General features: G+C 39.4%; 1 protein-coding gene across 4 annotated transcripts; it reads right to left on the bottom strand.

Moving 5' to 3' along the window:
• Positions 1–16,184, bottom strand: tnni1a (troponin I type 1a (skeletal, slow)). 4 transcript variants are annotated; one of them, XM_079801855.1, is made up of 8 exons: positions 16,088–16,184; positions 15,915–16,016; positions 13,080–13,116; positions 12,533–12,574; positions 10,463–10,594; positions 9,945–10,034; positions 8,476–8,652; positions 1–1,137 (listed from the first exon to the last, which is right to left on the bottom strand). In XM_079801855.1, exons 4-8 carry the CDS (start codon positions 12,539–12,541, stop codon positions 1,033–1,035), a joined length of 513 nt encoding a protein of 170 aa, XP_079657981.1. In that variant the 5' UTR covers positions 12,542–12,574; positions 13,080–13,116; positions 15,915–16,016; positions 16,088–16,184; the 3' UTR covers positions 1–1,032. The 4 variants fall into 4 exon arrangements, with proteins under 4 accessions (XP_079657981.1, XP_079657982.1, XP_079657979.1 ...); XM_079801854.1 differs by adding an exon at positions 1,659–1,697 and having other exon boundaries at positions 173–1,137; positions 15,915–16,134; XM_079801853.1 differs by lacking the exon at positions 16,088–16,184 and having other exon boundaries at positions 171–1,137; positions 12,533–12,675; positions 13,088–13,116; positions 15,915–15,961.
• Between the last annotated feature and the right edge of the window lie 4,464 nt (positions 16,185–20,648).

Here is a 20,648-nt window from a genome sequence, read left to right as displayed (position 1 = left end):
GGCTAGAGGGCTTTGCTTTATTCCCCGTGCCACACCTATAAGAGACAAGTCTGCTGTACTTTGGCCAGAGCAATATGAAAGCCATAGTAGACTATCCAGTATAATAAGGGTTTGGTCATAAAGGAAATAATAGGCAACTTCACTGGAATGACAAATCTGGTGACATGTTTCCGCTATATTGTTTAATTTACAATTGCCTCTTGCAAGCAGAGAAAAAAAGCATTCCACATAAGGAGAGTCACAGTGAACTTCAACATTTACATGTTAAATGTTAAATAACTACAGCAAGCACAAGTGGCCTGAAACACCCCACCCAATGCCAACACAGGGAAGAGACATCGATATCCACTATGCAAATAAGGGTTGGAGTCCACTGTCTTCAGATGACAGCCTCCACAGTTAATGCTTCACTTCCTGCACAAGCTCCTTATCTCGTCATCCACGCATGATCATTTGGCCTATTCAATAGCAATTTAAACATTTGCATCAAATTAGACTAAACAAAACCAAAAAAAACACTTCACATCTGATATTTGTTTCTGGCATAGCATGCAAAAAGAAGCTTATGTTAGTATACACTTTTTTGAAAGAGGTTTTGTTTATTTTATAAGTTTAATTTCACCATTCAGGATTATGACTTTTTGTACAGTAATAAAACGTGTTAAACAGAGCCTGGGAACGTTTTGGTGAGAATACACATGTATAATGAATGATGTTTCGCTTTGTTTACTCTCGTAATACATTGGTAGACCTTACATTGACTTTCTCATAACTGAATATTGACATAATAAAAGATAAACTAATCAAGTAATTATTTACTTATTTATTGGCCACATTTGCGCAACCATTTGCACCAATGCAGAGCAGTTGGAATGAAATGCTATTGTCATATCAATGCACTGTTTAACGCCACCGCAAATAAAACCTGGGCTATTAAAGTATCTGATATGTAAATTATATGTTGAGTATGCAACTCTAAACCTAACCAAACAAAAGTTGCATAATCCTCCATGTTAACTTAACACTAAGGTTTCACTGGGTGGGGCCTTTCGCCGCATCAAACATCTTCTTTCTTCCCTCCATACCAGACATGGCCTCTACGTTCTTCCTCCAGTCACTGTCCTCAACTGGCCTCTTCTGCAAAAAAAAAGGATAGACGTGTTTATATTAACTAGCCATGCTTTGGGTGATTTCACTTGAATAGGTTACTTTCAAAGACTTGAGGTTAAGCTTGTTATCAAAGCCACTAGCCCTGCTGGTGTTGTAACTAGTTCTAAAAAAAACACACACACAAACAAACAAAACAAACCTTTTTCTCCATTGACAGGCATTCAAAAGTACCATATTAAATATTCTGCATTAGTAACTTAAATCGAGATTTGAGTATTTCACCGTTCTTGGCACAATTTGTGTCAGCCAGAAACAATTCAGTGGATTGTTCCAAGTTGTGATAAAGCAGAAGTGGCGACAGATTTTTTATTCCGTATTGTGACTGATTATTGAAAAAGAAAAATGTAAGATGGAGACTTGGTTCTGTGCATCAGTTGTTAATTGGATTTTGAGATATTGGAGTGCCCCTCAAAAGTGGAGGCAGATGAATGTGGGATTTTAAAGGGATAGTTTACCCAGCAATGAAAAGTAGCTGTTGATTTACTCACCCTCAGGCCAATCGAGATGTACAGTAGGTGTCTTTTTTTCTTCAGTAGAACAGTAAAAAACATTTTTAGCGGTCTTTGGTGATTCGTATAATGCTACTCAATGGCTACCATTCAAATAATCATATGCAGACAAAACAAAATTAAAGGATTAGTTCACTTCAAAATGAAAATTTCCTGATAATTTACTCATCCAAGATGTTCATGTCTTTCTTCAGTCGAAAAGAAATTCCGTTTTTTGAGGAAAACATTCCATAATTTTTCTCCACAGAATGGACTTCAATGGCAACCAACGGGTTGAAGGTCCAAATCAATGCAGTTTCAATGGGCTTCGAAGGGCTTCAGAGGCTCTGGGAAGGAATAGGGTCTTATCTAGCCAAACCATGGGCAATAAATAAAAAATAAAAAAATGTATATACTAACCTAAATTGCTCATCATGCACTGCTCCGTGATGTGCCAGGGATTGCGTAATCACGTCGGAAAGGTCACGCTAGACGTAGGCGGAAGTACCGCCCCAAACGAACGTGCTAAGACAAATACAAACGCTCTTTACCAAAAAAAAGCCATCTTCAACTTCAAAATCATCCGACATCGTTGTTTTACCTTTTTTTTTTTTTTTTTGCTAAAGGTTGTTTGTATTAAGGCCTGTTCACACCGGGACGATTTTATCGCCAACGTTTAACGCCTCGTGACTAAACAAAGGGCACCAATGTGAGTGTGCTCACCGATGCGCAAAACTCCTGGCGTAAAAGGTTTAGTTTTTTTATTTTGACGCGGTGCGTTAAAAACTGGCCGACCACTGAGATCAGCGCTTTTTTTCACATGCCTGGAGCTGCTGAAGTGACAGTAAAACACGACTTGGTGGCGCTCAAGCTCAAAACGGTCTTGCCGAGCACACATTAATACGACGAAGAAGTAGTAAGTAGACAAAGAAGAAAATGAGCTGCTAATGCTGCTTGCCAGTTAGCAAAAAGTGTGTGAATGGTTTTGGCAAGCACGTAAATACCTCTTCTTCTGTGTGAAAAGCGAGTGTCAGAAGCGTAAAGTGCCGCAGCACCACCTTGTGTACCGGGAGCGCATCTACTGAATGTGCACGTTCACTCGGCGCATCGCCAGTGAAAATCGCTTGGATAGACGAAAAACGTCACGAAAAACGCTGGCGATAACTGCGCGCGATATTCGTCCCGGTGTGTACAGGCCTTTAGTCTTCTCATTTTTGCTTTGTAAACACGGGGCCGGTACTTCTGCCTACGTCTAGCGTGACCGTTCAGACGTGATTACGTTATCCATGGTGTGCCGCGGAGATGAGCAATTTAGGTTAAAAAGTATATAATATATATATATATATATATATATATATATATATATATATATATATATATATATATATATATATATATATATATATATATATATATATATATATATATATATAATTTTTTTTTTTTTAAATGACCGTTTCGCTAGATAAGACCCTATTCCTCGTCTCGGATCGTGCACAGCCTCTGAAGCCGTTTGAAACTGCATTGATTTGGACCTTCAATCTGTTGGTTGCCATATAACTCCATTCTGTGTAGAAAAATTCTGGAATGTTTTCCTTAAAAAACTTGTGAGGTCGCTCCCGCAAATACGTCATTATGCGGCAGGAAACTTGGGCTTCAGACTGTTTGCCGAGGCTGTGGATTACAGGTAATAATGCTGTAAATAATGCTCAGTTCCTTTCTAAGACCTATTGCGTCACTTCATAAGACCTCAATGTATTGTCAGGAGCCACGGGTATTAATTTAGTTTTGCCTGTAAAATGTTCTTTTGACTCTCAAATTGACTTGCATTATACGAATCACCTAGGACCACAGTTTTCGCTAAAAACGTCTTTATTGTTCTACTGAAGAAAAAAAAAGACACCTTCATCTTGGATGGTGTGAGGGTCAGTAAATTAACAGCCAATTTTCATTTTAGGGTGAACTGTCCCTTTAAAGCCAAAATATGTAATTTTTCGCCGCTAGAGGCTTCTTATTCAAAACAAAGGCATAGCTTGATGACGCCTTGATTTTGCAGAACTTTTATTATCCCTCAGACGAATGCTTCTGCTTCTTCCGCTCATGTGAGGTAATGCAGCACTGTTTTATCATATTAGATACATTTGTGTTGAAAGTTATGTTATAATGCTTCTCTGTGCGTTCGCTCGGCGGCTATGAGTTCACAGTGCAGTGAGCTAGATGATATTAGGCATGATAAAACATGGTACTCGCGATAAATCAAGAAAACCAGATTTAAACAATAAGACTGTGTTGGGCTGCATAACAATGATTCGTTTTCTGTCGATGAATGCATCCAAACAGTTGCTCACCTGTCTAATAAAACACATTATATTTTAAAGCGTCTTTGGTGTTTCCATGGTTTCTACAAAATAAAATCTGAAATCGATGGTAACGCAGGTGGACTAAATGATTAGAAGAAACGCGGTATACTTCACCAGAAAGAAGTCCAGTCATTACATTTTGTTTAAACATTATGAGGTCAAAATTATGCTTTTCAATACAACATATGCCTCAACGAATTTATAACATGCAGTTAGAAATTCTCATTTAATGCTGACTGTAACTGTAAACTTGCTCTGACCGAATCACTAAATCAGAGAGAGGTTGTTGACTTGAGAACAGATCTGAGAATGGGATCAGTTCAATTCACAAATTAATCATTCAGTGCAATTTGTGAACGATTCAACAGGTTAATTGAAAAGGATAAGATTGTTCACAAATTGGACTTCGTGTTTCAGAGCGGATGCCAGTTTCGGAATTATATGTTTTTATGACATGTAGTGGAGTAAAAAATTCATTATTACACAAAAAATTCTTGGTTAAAACAACCCAAGTTGTGTTGGGGAAAAAAAAAAAAAAAAAAAAAAAAAAAAAAAGACAAACTGTCACATATAGATCCACTGGAGGCAAGTGTTTTGAACCCATGTGCAGCATTTATTACCAAAATCCAAAACATAAAACAAACACTTGGCAAAATAACAAACAAAACTTAGCTTGACAATAAACAAAACAGACTGGACCTGAAACACTCACCACCAACGGGTTACCACGTCAATAACAGACAAAGACACATGGCAAACATGAGGGCTTAAATACACACTAATGACAAGACAAGTGACACCTGTGAACAGTGATAAAACAATGAACCAATGACAGGACAAGACACAAGATCACATGAGGGCATGGGAGTCACATGACAAGACCAGGAAGTGCATGACAAGACTGTGAACATGACAAACTCAAACATAACCATGAACATGATAAACAAAACAGAACAATGAACATGAACCATCACCAAAACACCCTGTGACAGATCCCCCCCTCTATGGGCGGCCCCTGACGCCCAAACAATACCATAACACCCATGGCCTAACCGAGAGTCTTAACAAAAAGTCTTGGGGGAGGGATGGTGGGCCAGGCCCGTGCAGGGGCACCGGACCCAGACATGACCTGGACGGGCCTGGGAGCGTGGGCGGACCTGGACCCTGTGGCGTGGGCGGACCTGGACCCTGTGGCGTGGGCGGACCTGGACCCTGTGGCGTGGGCGGACCTGGACCCTGTGGCGTGGGCGGACCTGGACCCTCAGGCGTGGGAGGACCTGGACCCTCAGGCGTGGGTGGCCATGGCGGCAACGGCAGTTCACCGGGCCATGGCGGTAACGGCAGTTCATCAGGCCATGGCGGTAATGGCGGTTCAGGGGGCCACAGAGGCGGGGCCTTCATGGCCTCCATGTACCCCTTGCCCCCCCCAAAAATTTTCTTGGGCGGGACAGCGGGGCCGTGGGCTGGAGCCTGGACGGGGCCGTGGGCTGGAGCCTGGACGTGGGCTGGAGCATGGACGTGGGCTGGAGCATGGACGTGGGCTGGAGCAGATGACCCTGGCTGGGTTGTGGTGGGTACTGTGGGACAGTGGAGCTCCTCTTCTGCAAAACCCACAGTGAACGAGGAATCACTCAGCAGAAGTGCAAAGTCAATATACTGGGCCAGAGTCCCCGGGGAGTTACTTTCGGGCATCAAATAGCTTACAACCTCACTAAGTCCATTAAGAAAAATCCCCTTGAGGGCAACATCATTAAATTCCACCTGGCTGGAGAGTCCACAAAACTCCTCAACATAGTCCTCAATGGATCGATGGCCTTGGCGTAGGTGAAGGATGGCAACTGCTGGGTTCATAATTTTGGTCTGTTATTCTGTAACATATAGATCCACTGGAGGCAAGTGTTTTGAACCCATGTGCAGCATTTATTACCAAAATCCAAAACATAAAACAAACACTTGGCAAAATAACAAACAAAACTTGGCTTGACAATAAACTTGACTAAACAAAACAGACTGGACCTGAAACACTCACCACCAACGGGTTACCACGTCAATAACAGACAAAGACACATGGCAAATATGAGGGCTTAAATACACACACTAATGACAAGACAAGTGACACCTGTGAACAGTGATAAAACAATGAACCAATGACAGGACAAGACACAAGATCAGATGAGGGCATGGGAGTCACATGACAAGACCAGGAAGTGCATGACAAGACTGTGAACATGACAAACTCAAACATAACCATGAACATGATAAACAAAACAGAACCAAGAACAATGAACATGAACCATCACCAAAACACCCTGTGACACAAACCCAGCAATTGTTTGTCCATTTTATTGGTTGTTTTAAGCAAACATTTAACCCAACCGCAAGGTTAAAACAAACCAATTGCTGGGTTTGTCCATTTTCTACCCAACTTGTGTTGTTTTTAACCCAGCATATTTAGAGTGTGTGCTTTGGGATGTAGTGAAGTAAAAGTAAAGGTTTGCTAATATAAAAATACTCTTATAAAGTACTTAAGTCAACCCACAATGTCCCTTTAATCTTCTGGTTTCACTACTCTATTAAGGGCTTGGTCTCTTTGGTCTCAGTATGTTGTATTTCATCTCTCTGATCAAATAAACACAATACAAAAGGTTATTTGCATTGAATTCAGCTACGCATCTACACAAAAGCTTTTCTTCTAGTGTACCAAACTTCTGTTGTCCACTCTCGTGTCTGTCATCTAACACCCAACCTCTGTTATATTCAGGACAAACACTGACAAGAATTAACATTGTCACTGTTTGGTCTCCAAAAACTTTGCCTTTTACTCCTCCGCCTCACATCCCATGAGCCTCCGCCTTTCGAACAGCTGTTAGAGGTGATGTCATCCTTCTTGTCTGAGCTCTGTTAATCTCCAGATAGTCAGGGTGCATTGTTTCTTTTAATATCTGCATGGTGAGTATTGCCTATCACTTGAGCCACAAGTTGCCCAAGTGCAGATAATTTCGGGAGTAAGGTGAGAAGGTTAGTAATGTTTTTAAGCCTTTCACTGGTCTAACCTTGATTAAAGCTACACTGTGTAACTTTTTTAGTCTATTCTTAGCTAAAAACACTTAGTTCTTTCAAAAATATATGTGCTCATTAATGTATATTTACTTCTTTCAAGTAATAAAGTATTCTCGTAAGTTTATAATATGCCATTGAAAATACATAAGGTAATGGGATCTAACGGTGGTCGCCATCTTGCCCCTCCATCTTGAAAGTACATTAGCCAAAGAGGGACATACCCGTAAATTCAAGCTTCGCCTTTCGCGTTTTAACCGGTTTTAATACTCGATGGCACTGTACAAAATTCCCTCCCTCGCGCATGTGCGCGTCAACTTGTTCAGACTTGTCTGGTGCATGTGCAGAGAGTTTTCCTGGCTTGTTTATTCCTCAAAAGTTTGTTTTTCCTTGTGTGGTATTTCTATGCGTTAATAATTCCATAAGTATTAATAGTTATTGTCATTGTAGATGTGTTTCAGAGTGTGTCATCGCGTAATTCAGTTGATGTCACCTCAGAAGTATTTTTGTGTCAACATACAATAGCATAATGCTCACCTATTTGAATAATCATTCAGTTATTTTGTTATCAACAATGTTTATTCGTTTATAGAAAATATTTGCTTGTAATGTATGTTGATGGAAATATGTATCAGGTCTGATCGGCATTTTAACAATTGTTATACAGAGCGCAGTGCAGTGCTAACGTTAAAGCGCCGCACACACTTTTGTAACCGGACACCGCTTGCTAGCAGCAGCAGCTGCAGCTCCGCTCCTTTTAATGCAGCTGTATTTAGCGCCTATATATGGTACAATAAGCTCTGGTTTACGGTTACATTATACAAATGTAACTTATAAGTATAGTTATACAGTTCTTAACTGTGTATGTACCATCCTTATTTGTTCTCTCACAGAAACCACATTTATGTACATATCCACACAAACCTGTTTATGCCTTGCAATTGGATGACTGAATAAACATTACTATCATCAAAGTTCACTCTGGATTAGCTGCAGTTCTTTCTAGCCGAATAATTAGGCCAGTTGATTTCCAACCATCCCACTGCGCACAGAATATCCCACAGGCACCGTGTCGAATGTGGACGAGGTCGAACTGGAAGCCATGTTAATCTTGGACTAAATCGGCCACCGTAGGAGTTGAAACGAAATCGGAATTGAGAGGAACAGAAACTAAAATTCACTGGATGGTCATATACCTTTTCACCACTAGATGGGGGAAAATATCACACAGTGTAGCTTTAACAGTTTACTCTCATTATCTTACATGCAACATTCCAAGATTTTCCCACTTGTCATGTTTTGTTTGCATCTGGCATTTGTACCGATGTACCCATTTGACTACGTAAACATTGCTTGAATTGGTCATATATCTTTGTTTATGTGTTCAGATGGCATTGTACCTTCTCAGTATCCTCCTTTTTCACAGATTTGAGGTTGGCTCGTAGGTCCATTGAGACTTTATGCTTTGAGCCTAGGAGAGATCGGAGGATGGCATCTGCAGAAACCCTCACCCTCCTCAGGGTGGGCCGCTTGAACTTACCCCTCAGGTCCAGAACCTTAATGTTCAGGTCTTTGATCTAGAGGATGGACAGTCATTCGATTACTTATGAGATATCTAGCATAGGCTTTGTTCCAAAAGCTAGTGAGCTCCATACATATATAGCATTCTCCTGCTTCTTACTGTAGGCATAATATACTTTTGAATAATTATTACTATAATTATACCTTCTTTAGGCCAGTGTCAGAGGTAGTACTGCACCCTTCCCATACAATATCGCAGGCAAAAAAAAGTAAGTGAAATGAGTAGAATGTCCAAATTTATAAAACTGTAGTGAGCATCTGATGGACACTTTACTATCCCTTGAGGCCATGGGAGAGGATTTGTGAATGGCAGTGAAGTGACACAATAGGGTAATGTCTTGACTGCATTCATATTACATGCATAGAACGCACTTTTTAACAGTCCTAAAGTAAATTTGTCATCAAATGTGGTACCTACTCAGACAGTTTGCAATTTTGGATGCAGCTCATTAATTTGTTGTGAAGTCAGTCCCATAATGCACTGCGATGATGAACAAATCCACTCAAGATAGCAAACAAAGCAAGAGAAATGTCAATTATGAACACATTTCTTTTAGTAGTGAAATGTGTATCTAAAATATATGATACAGTATTTAAAAAGTACTGTTTTAACCAATGTTTGTGTGTACTTTGAGTTTTTATGCTGATAGAGTGCCATGTGGTTAGCTTAGCGACATGCTAACACCAAACTGTATGTATTGATTCTCATGAGTAACACTTATACTAGTCAGCATAGACTAGTCATCTAGAACATGAGCATGTCAAAGAAATGAAACCAAACAGCTTGTAATCACTGTTGACTTTGCTCACATGATGGAATGTCGTACATCTCGCAAGTTATTTTGGCAAAAATGACAGTAAACAAATCCAAGGATATTTTGGCTAGAAGTGTGTTACTCATAGCCAGACTATATCGGATCTATAGTTAACTGAGACGACGGCTTTTGGTTGTTGGGAAGGTTGCATTTCAGTTAGTATGCTCCCTTAAGGCACATTCACACCAAGGACATTACCTACTGTTATATGTATAACTGTATAATGATAAAGATATAATTCTAAAAATTGTTCTAATATAAAAGAATAGCAGAGTTCACGCCACAACTATAACGATAACGGCACAGAGGAACAATTATCCTAAAAAAATCTTCCCCCTTTTCATGAAATCACAATCCCAAATGCTCAGAGTTGCATACTAATATTAGAAGCCTCCAAATAGACCAGAGGAAGACAGCAAGTTGTGACATTGTCCAACTGGTTATTAAACTAAGGCTTATGTGGATTTTCATACCTCACGCTTATTCAGTAAGACTTTGGCTTCAATATCATAGCGTTCCTCATCCACCACATCCATCTTAGCATGAAGCTCCTGACAGAGTTCCTAAAAGAGCCAGAAATGTTAATTGAGTTTCAGGAATCCTATTTGAAGTGAATGCGTATAATAATACACAGGGTTCTGACTAAGAAAATAAAGCTTATCCAAAAGACCTTTTATTATGGGAACGAAATATCATATGGCAAATTTTCCTACTTATCGTTTTACTCAGACAGACATCTCATAATAATGATCGTGGTTGGCTTGGATGGCTGTTTACATTGCAATTAGTCAAATTAAGATAGACAGGCATTGGGCAGGACATTTGCATCAGCCTTATAAAAGCTAAAATGCAAATAAAGCTGGGTGGGGTGGCGTGAGCAGCAGTGATTGCACCATTAGATTTCAAGTCGTGAGGATTTTCGTGTGGCACCAAATGAGCTAAACTGAATGTTGGGAGGAGGATTTCATGTAGAATTATGCCATGAGGTTACCTCAAGCTCAGCGAATGACATGCCATGCGTCTGCAGGGGAGGGGCTTTCTCTGTCAGATACCTCTGCTTCTCCTCCTCTTTATCCAACACCTCCTGCTCCAGCTCATCCTTGGCTTTGGCCGCCATCAAACTCTGAACACACACAAATAAATGTCATACCCACACTTGCACTTGTCCTGTGTTTAGCACAAGTGTTTAAGTGGACGTTAAGACCGCATGTGTGTGCACAACTTTTGATTACCTGATGGGACGCACTTATAAGCTGCGTCCCAATTCAGAGACTGCATCCTTCGAAGGCCGATTGTGTCATCATGAAGGCTGTCCTAATTCGACGGCTCTTTCAAATATGGCCTCCAAATGCATCCTTCCTTTCCCGTGAAATGAAGGATACAACAGATGGATCCTTCACAGCCTCGTCTATACCAGAATTCATTGCGCGCCAGTGACGACTTAAATGTTAGAATTGGGTTTCAGGAGCATGCAGCCTCTGAATTGGAACACAGCTTTAGTGATGTAAACGTGCAAGTATAAAGAGCTTTATTTACACATTTAGATTTTCAATACTTTGAAAGTTTATATGCAAAAAATACACATCTAAATGTCTTTTCAGTAGTACCTTTGAAACAGATGACACCATGTATTAATTGTGGTGCTTCTAGTTAAAGGGATAGTTCACCCAAAAATGATTTACTCACCCTCAAGCAGGTGTACACGACTATCTTCTTTCAGAAAAACACAATCAGAGTTATATTTTAAAATATCACTGCTCTAGCTTTATAATGGTAGTGAATGGCGGTCCTGATTTTGAAGTCCAAAAAAGTGCTTCCACCATCATAAAAGTAATCCATACTACACCAAGGGGTTAATAAAGCCCTTGTGAAACTGAGCGATGGCTTTCTGTAAGAAAAAATGTCCATATTAAAAACTTTACAAAGTAAAATAACTAGCTTCCGGCAGACAGCCAATGCAGGAGTATCGCAAGCTTTGACGCCTCTCGAGGTTCTAACAAATAGGTCTGGGCAACAAAGTCAAGCTTCTCTTCTCTTGTATCGAAATCCTCTGACATTTCTCTTTAAAAAATCTAAATCTAATGTTCGTCAATATGTCATGTGTCAGGTCAAGGGTTACTCAATGTAAATTGATGCATGCAGCCGTCTGCCATGTAAGCTAGTTATTTATAAGGTTTTAAATATGGATATTTTTCTTACAAAACGGCATCGCTTCGCTTCAGAAGTTCTCCCCCGGAGCCGTGTGGATGTCTTTTATGATGGATGGATGCACTTTTTTAGGTTATCTTGACCTCCATTCACTGGCATTATAAAACTTGGAAGTCCGATTGTATTCGTCTGAAGGAAGAAAATCATATAAGGGTGAGTAAATCATGGGGTAATTTTTTTATTTTTGGGTGAACTATCCCTTTAAGCAGTTGCAAGTGTTTATACTCATCTCTGCACCTATAAAAGGTGCAACACTTTACATTTTACTACCAAGTTATATGGAATATCTAATTAGTTTACCTTGCACAGTAAAGTTTTCCCTGACATTGCATGATTTCGGGGCATATGAGATCACGAACATGATGGGATATGCTTAGCCTCAAATAGGCTCATGGGATACAATACTCTAATATCCAAAGTGCCATTAGAGATGGTGTGGATTTAGTGTGCATTAAGGGCACTGAGTTTTTGCCATTTATCAGACTTTGGACAGTCTTGCACTCCAGTCACGTAGACGCACAGTAAAGGCCAAGACTGCAAGTATGGCTGTTGGGACGGGCCAAACATTATCTTGGTTTAGACACATGCCTGCCATCTAGTGGTGTGTTATTGACTCTTTCTCTGACTTCACAATGTTCATAAATCCCTGTCATAGAAAAGCTGCTTCAGCGGATGGCATCACTGCTATTGTGAGGTTTAAATGGGGCGTGACCAATGTTAAGCAAAAATAATGTTTGAGGGGCATGATCAAAGATAATGCCTTTGAATCTTAACTCATGTTGAGGATGTTGAGAGGGGGGAGGGGGGAGTAAATATGAATGTATATGTGAATTTATGTGTGTTACAAACCAACCTTAAGCATAAGCTTTCTTGAGGCTGAGATCTTGGACTTCCTCTGGGCCATAGATATGAAAGTTATATGCAGTATAGTATAGGTACAGATGATCAAATAATCAAAGTTTTAGTATAGAAAATGATGAATAACTTACCTCTTGCCTGAAAATACAGCATAAAATGTATATTGGTTGGCTGAAAACTTATTTGACCACTAGAAATTATTGTTGCCCGTTCACACCAAGTATACCAAGCCCATAAAGATATGGATCCTAAATTGTTCTAAATATAAACTCATAACTATAACAATAAAGGCACAGAGAAATTATATCATTGGATTCATTCTCAGAAGCTTTTTTTGCCCAGGTGATGTATAATAAAAACAATGATAGCCAATCAGAATCCATCCTCTACTTTAAAAAGCTCAAGCATTATAAAGCGTAAAACGACAAAACTGCAGCACGCTTCAACAGAACGTTATCATCGACTGGTGTGGATGCTAATATAGTTATCATTATAGTTATCCTTACAGATATTGTTCTTGGTGTGAACATATTTAGAGATACACACTCACCCTTGTTCAGGCATCTTGGCAGCTGAGCACTAAAAGAAAGCAAAACCAATGTTAGATTGATTTGATACATTCAATTTAATTCCGTACTCCCACTGAATTCCCACTGAATGAATTTGAGAATACATCATGGCCACATCCTGTCCTCCTCTGACCCACTCAAATTTCTCTGCAAGTTTTTAGTCAGTGACGTAAAGACTCCCAAGCAAAGCCATGAGTGATCCTACTACTTTCTTAGCTGGATTAACAAGAATCAATGTGGCACCTCTACGCTGCCCGGGTTGTTTTTATTTATACTTTTTGAATAAATTGTGCATGCAGTCGACTCTGCCTGTTATATCTGCGTTTTATAAACCACACAAATGGGTAGGTTTAGGGATGGATTGGGGTTGGGTTACATGTTAAAACGTGTCTAGATATCGTAAATAAAATGATGCTGGCTGATTCAATTGAGAATCACAGTCCAAAGTGTCATAATGACAAAATCAGAACCCAATATATGATCATCATGACGATAACGTTCCCATGCCCAACGCCTGTGTATGACGCCAAAGGTTTCTCATTGAAATGAATGGAGCACTCAGCGCGTCGATTTAGTGACGCCTAGGGGTACCTTTAGCGTCTTTATTGTGACGCGGAAAGCACTTGATCATGCTTTGGACTTTGACGCCTTGGGAGTGAGAACGGGTTGGTAGTTTGGAGGTTTATGTGGAGGAGTTCGTCAGCATGTTCCATCATGCCACCTGACACTCATGGAGGGGTTCAAGTGCGGACTGGACAACCAGATTTGGCTGGTTATGCCACTGGGGGATTCCTGCTGGACAGTGGTGGATTACGTCAACTTTTCTCTGGGGATAGGCCGATCCTGTTTTACTTTGGGCCATGTTCAAGAGGATTTCGTTCCCTGTGTCCAGCCCCACATAACATCGGTAAACACCTTAGACCCAGAGCCCACACCCACTGCGGAAAAGGAGAGACCGAGAGACCCAGCTGATACCCACCATGGACACCAAGCCTGAGCCAATGCTCGCTAAGAAACCAGAGCCAGCAGCCTCGTCTGTCCCGGAAGAAAAGCCTGAGGTCCCCTTTGACCAGGTGTGTGAGCTGTCCACCACATCTGAGCCAATGGGGGTCTTAGTGGAACTGGAAGAGGAGGAGTGGCTAATCGACTGGAGAGGTAGCGCTTTCCATCCTGATTTCCACCCATGAACCTCTTCTGCCGTTGGAAGTCCCACCCATCACAGTTTTGTCCTTGTCATCGCTGGAGGTTCCGTCCAGCACAGTGATGTCTTCGTCATCGCCAGCCATTTCTTCGTCCCTGCCTCCGCTGTATTCCTTCAGCCCTTGCATTTTCGCCATGCAATCTGGATCTGCCTTCGAGCTTCCAGTCACCAGCTCCACCGTGGCATGGTGATTACCTGGCTCAGCCTCGTCCTTCCAAGACCTTAGCACCACCTTGGACCGTCGACCAGTCAGCTACGCCATGGCTCCTTGCCCCCTCAGTTCCACCTGGGAGCGACATCCCTTAAGCTCCACGGGCTCCCTCGTCCCACTGGCTTCACCCTGGTCAGTCATCACTCCACCATTGCCACAAACTTCTGGGCTGTTGGGTGCGCTCCATCCTTCCACCCCTGCGGCTCCATCGGGCTCCTCCATACCTCAGGCTCCACCGCGGTCCTCACCAGCATCGCTTTAGTCCTCCAGCCCCTGGCTCCACCTCAGCCGCTCGTCACCGGGACTCTGCCTTGGTCTCCAGGTCCATTGATGTTGGCGGGTCTCTCAGTCTATCGGACGTCGCCTGGGCTTCATCATCTTCCTGCGTCACTTCAGTCGGTCGGGCTCTTTCCACCATGGCTCTTCTCTCCATCAGTTCCGCCGTGGTTCACCTTGCTCCTGGCTTCCTCCCATTTCGCTCTGAACTCTAGTCGGCCATCCACTCATCCATGGCTTCTCCCACTGTCCACTCCTCCATGGGGGTTGTCAGTCCTGCTGTGGTGGTCTACTGCTCCGCCATGGAAATCCTCTGCTCCTCTACTCTCCTGAACTTTTTTCATTTACGGTGCCAGGAGTCGCCTTCCAGAAGGGGGGACTTCTGTCACGATTTGCCTGTGTTTTGGTTCCGTTTTCATATTGGACACAGTTTCCTGTGTTCCAGTCATTAGTTACCATGGACACTCATTTAGTTTCACACCTGTTAGTCTGAGTGAATCATCATTGTGTATTTAAGTTCCTTATTTCATTCAGTTCTTTGTCTGGTACTTTTCGTGTTGTGATTACACGCTGTTTCGCTTGCCTTCTTTCCTATGGATTATTTGAGTTGGACTAAATAAATCCTTTTGTTGTGAACCTTATGTATTGTTATCACCTTCATCTTACCTGACACATGACTATTATATTATATTATATTATATTAATTATATATACACTGATATTAAAGCTATAAAACGGAAAATAATTTTTTTCTACAGCTTTGTCTTGCACCCAACTTGGGTTTGTATGTGCATGTTTTCCCATAAGCTTCTCTAATGCATCATGACCATTATGAGTGACTTTAGTAGGCTAATTATAAAAAATAAAAATTGTTTAATTTATAGGGGTGAATTCAGGTTGATTGGGGCACTTTTTGCTATTGAGATAACTGGGGAAATTGTCCCCAATCAACCTGAGTTCAACCCTATATATATGTCAATAAAAGTGTATACATGTTAAATATAGAAAAGTATTCAACAAACAACAATAGTACTTAAAAATGAATGGGTAACAAAAGAAGTTTACATATAATATATATGCTAAAAGATTAGTAGATTTCCCATCACTAGAAGCATCTTACCTTAGAGTGTGGGTTTGTGTCGTGTTGTCCTCAGACTGATTATTGATAACAGAATAGAGATGTGCTCCCTTATTTAACCCTCAGCGTCTCTGTATCTCTAATCTGTCAGTGGAGGATATTATTAGAGCACAAATCTTTCACTCTCTCTCTGTCTGTATGTCTCTCTCTCTCACATTAGGTTCATCTCATGGCTCCACAGCTCTTTACTATCTGTCTGTCTGCCGCGCCAGTGGACCATCACCAGTCTGGTGTATCTGCTCAGAGCTGATTGTTCTGCTATGCTGTGAAATGCCAATATACTGTGGCTCCAAAAAGTATTAGGACAGTTAAGCCACTCTTAATGTCGGAATGTCATTGTGTTCGAAAATGATCAAACCAAGTGTCAAATGCAAACAAGTCATGGTCACATTACAGGAAAATTGAGTAATCACAGTAGGAATCTGTGAGATCAGGAGTTTTGCATGAGGGCAAAATATTCCTCTTGTCTTTCTCTGGGTGTAGTGTGTGTGCTTAGTAGTTATCTTTGTAAGGACCAGTTTGAGTTTTAGACTTTTGGAGTGAGGACAAAGTTAGGACCTTTTGGCGGGTACTTACTTTGTGACACCCTTTTAAAGGGCTGTTTGAGGGTTTAGACTTGGTTTTAGGGATAAAGTTAGAATTAGGGTAAGAGTTAGGCACTTAGTTGTGATGGTTAGAGTAAGGGGACCTGTGTGTTTATGTTTTTCTATCCCGGGGGGGGACTTCAACCTGAATGCACACTGATTCATGGGGACTCGTGTCACCGTGAGGACAAGCTTATAAATCATACAGAATGTAAAATGTACAAATGCATGAAGTTTTGTGTGGTGAGGTAGGGTTAGTGTAAGGGGAGAGAATATACAGTTTGTACAGTATAAAAAGTATTATGTCTATGGAGTCACCACAGACATAGTGAACCGGACGTGTGTGTGTGTGTGTGTGCGTTTTTTAAATCCAGCACCTGTTGAGCAGCAGGGAAACATTCCTCTCTGAATTCTCTCCTCTTCTCATATCCCCCTGCAGCGCTGAAGCATCTCGCTCAATCCCTCATCCACAAAACAATGGTATAATTGTACCTTAAGGACCAATTGTGTTCCTTTAAAACCCTTTCATGCATGGTGTCCACATTTGGGGACAGTTAATTTAACTCCATTTAGGGTTCATTTGTCATGGTAATTTTCTCCAAACCATGTGAGGGCAGTGTCAGTAGACTGACAGCAGTATTGTAACAGTGTCCACTGTCTTGTATTCCAAATATTCATTGCTTTATGACATCATTAATCCAAGATGGCTGACAGCAATAGTCATGTGCCAAATGCCCCAGGCATGTCTGTGAAAAACTGTTATACAAGGAGGTCGATTGAGCTAAAAAAAATATTAGTTTTTACAGTATAGTATGATGAATAAGTTAGTATTTTATAAACTAAAATTTAGAATAAAATGTAGTTTTTATACACCAAAAACTAACTGTCCACGCATGTGGAGTCAGATTTCATAAAGTCTGATTTCCGTAACCTGCTAGTATATCTTTTCTATTTTTGCAAATATTTTTTGAATTGTCTTATATTGTAATAAAACAGACATTTAACAAATATATCAACATAAATAACCATTTAAAATGACATATTACAGCATTAAATGGCAACTTTACACATACATACCGAGACAAATTTGCATTTTGCCTTCCAAAAAGGGACAGCACAGGTCAATCACTCAGTACAGAATAGAGAATATCCCAGAGGACAGTGTGTGTGACAGTGACCGCACTGATGAGGAGTATGGGCCAGCAAAGCCCAGTCCATATTGCTACTAGGTTTCCCCATATATGTAACTACCATTATAGTTCCTACAATATGTGTTTTATCGTTGTTATATTGTAATATTAGCATTTTTAATAACTGAGCTGATATACATAGCATAACATGACAAAAAAAACACAATGTTCCATATTGTCATCTGTGGCTTTTTGTCCCATTTTACGCCTTTGTTGCATGGTGTCCACATACGTGGACGGTTGAATAATTTTTAAATAAAACTGAATTTTGTAAAAATTTAAATGGATTTCAATTTTAGCGTTATATTAAAGTAATAAAAAGAATCTTAAAAAAATGTAGATAATGTTTTTCATAATTCATGCATGAAGGTACAGTTACACGTTTTGTTCCCCAAGGAACAAAACTGTACATCCACTGTACCTTTTTTTTCTGAGAGTGTGCTAATTATATTTATTATATTATATTATATTATATTAATTATATTATATTATATTATATTATATTATATTATATTATATTATATTATATTATATTATATTATATTATATTAATTATATTATATTATATTATATTATATTATATTATATTATATTATATTATATTATATTATATTATATTATATTATATTATATTATATTATATTATATTATATTATATTATATTATATTATATTATATTTGCAGCGCTGCAGAAATTCTTCACACTAAACATCAGTCCTCCTCATGATGTCTGAGTCTCTGAGTCAGTCTGCCCTCTGCTGGAGATCTTGTACATTTTATCATGTGACTCATGGGTTCCCAAACTTTTCTTTCAGCCGACCTCTCTTGACCTAAAATATTCAATAATTTACCAACACATTTGCATGTCCACGGTTCTCTAAAGTTGGTTAATTGTCGCATGGTCACATATATAGACATATACTTTCCATCGTTTTTTAGTAAGTGTTTTATTTTTTATTATTTGCTTATAATAATTTCATTATTAGCTTTTTCCTCAACTCACAAACCCCCTGCAGTTCAACCATGATTCCTTGTTTGGGAAACCTGCAAAACTATTGAATATATAACTAAATAATATAATAAATAAAAGTTTAGTTTGGGGTCCAATTCTCACTGTTAAATAGTTGCTTTATTATCATGTGTATTACTAAGATATTGGCTGTTTATTAGTACTTATAACGTCTTATTATGCATGATCATATTCTACATCCCTAATATCCAATACCTAAACTTAACAACTATCTTAATTATTAATAAGCAGTAATTAGGAGTGTATTGTGGCAAAAGTCATACTTAATAGTTAGTTAATAGTGAGAATTGGACCCTAAATTAAAGTGTGGCCTATGAGTGATTAATAATAATGATTTCTAACCTTATATATTAAACATAACTTTGGCTGCTGACACATTTGTGCCAATGGACTAATTCGATCTAACTTTCATAACACCATATGAATGACTTCACAGTAGACCATAAATAGACAGATGAAATGCAGGCATTGTGACGCAGCATCTCGTTCTCTCTCGTGGAACAGGGTTGCATACGTAACCTTCGACATTCCTTTTCGAGTGGAAGCTATGAGTTTTAATAGACTAATATTTGATGGCTGTCAAAACTCAAGTGGAGCTTTAGTTTCCTGGCGGATTCACACTTAATTGACCCAGAGCCTCAGGGAAGATCTGTTTTGTGTTTATTAAACACAAGAGCAGGAGGTTAAAGAGGCGTGTTGAATCCATCAGGCTCTCACTCGGCTGCTATTTTAACACAGTTTACACACACTGGCTCTCTGCTCCTCACATGCCTCTGTCAGTGACGCACTGAACCTTCTGGAATGTGAGAGACAGGACAACTGCAGTCAAATTCACGTTCCTTCTCAATTGTTTTTTCATTATGCTTAAAGACATTTTAATTTTGTCATCTCATCCTCATGTCATACCAAACCTTGAAACCCAGAAACTATTTGGAAAGGATGAAATAGTATTTTCTTGTAAAATGTAGGCCACTTGCAATAATCTTTGTTTTATTTACAACTGAAAAATCAGGTTGTACAGTGCAGCTTTGGTTACCATTGACTTTTATAGTATGGAAAATATATTTGATGTTTCACAGGGAAAAAAAGAAAGGCCCAGAGGTTTGGAAGGACATTAGGGTGAACAAATAATGACAGAATTTTCATTTTTTGGACCATTCCTTTAAACTACTTTTTAAATGAACCAATAAATTAATTTCTGCTTTAATATTTGGTCATGATAATGATTAAAGCTCAAAATTATTTCAAAATTATTTGAAATTTTAATTAAAAATATATTTTTTTTATAAGAAAAAAAAACCCCTCAATCATGTTATTCTTTTCTTTGTTAGAACCAGTATTTATTTTGATTTTATTAATATTTTGAATTAGTATTTTATTTTTATATTGTTCGTTTTCATGTTAATTTTAGTTAATATTTTGTGTAATTTCATTGTGCTTGTCTTTTACTAGTTTATTTTTTTAATATTGTTATTTAATTTTTAATTAATTTTATTTCAGCTTCAGTTTTAGTTTGGATTTCCAGTTAATAATTATATGCTTCAGCATAAACTTTCTTTTCACTTTATTGCCAAGGCAACATTTCTAATTCTCTTTTAGTTTGTTTTTCAAGTAACATTTGTTATTTTATTTTATTTCAGCCTTATTTCAGTTAAACACGCCGACTTTTTGCGACTTTAGCTTATTCAGCGTATCCCCCAGAGTTAGATAAGTCCATACATACCATACTCATCACCGTGCATGCCATAACTCTGTCTGACGCACCCACCGCTAGCCTAGCTTAGCACAAAGACTGGAGGTAAATGGCTCCAGCTAGCCTACTGCTCAATAAGTGACAAAATAACGCCAACATTTTCCTATTTACATGTTGTGATGTGTGTAGTTACATCGTGGACTAAGACCGACAGAAAAT

Source organism: Gobio gobio (assembly GCF_949357685.1).
Source record: "Gobio gobio genome assembly, chromosome: 21".
Classification (NCBI taxonomy): domain Eukaryota; kingdom Metazoa; phylum Chordata; class Actinopteri; order Cypriniformes; family Gobionidae; genus Gobio; species Gobio gobio.
Note: the sequence above shows the minus strand (reverse complement) of the source record. Positions and strands in the feature narration are given on the sequence as shown.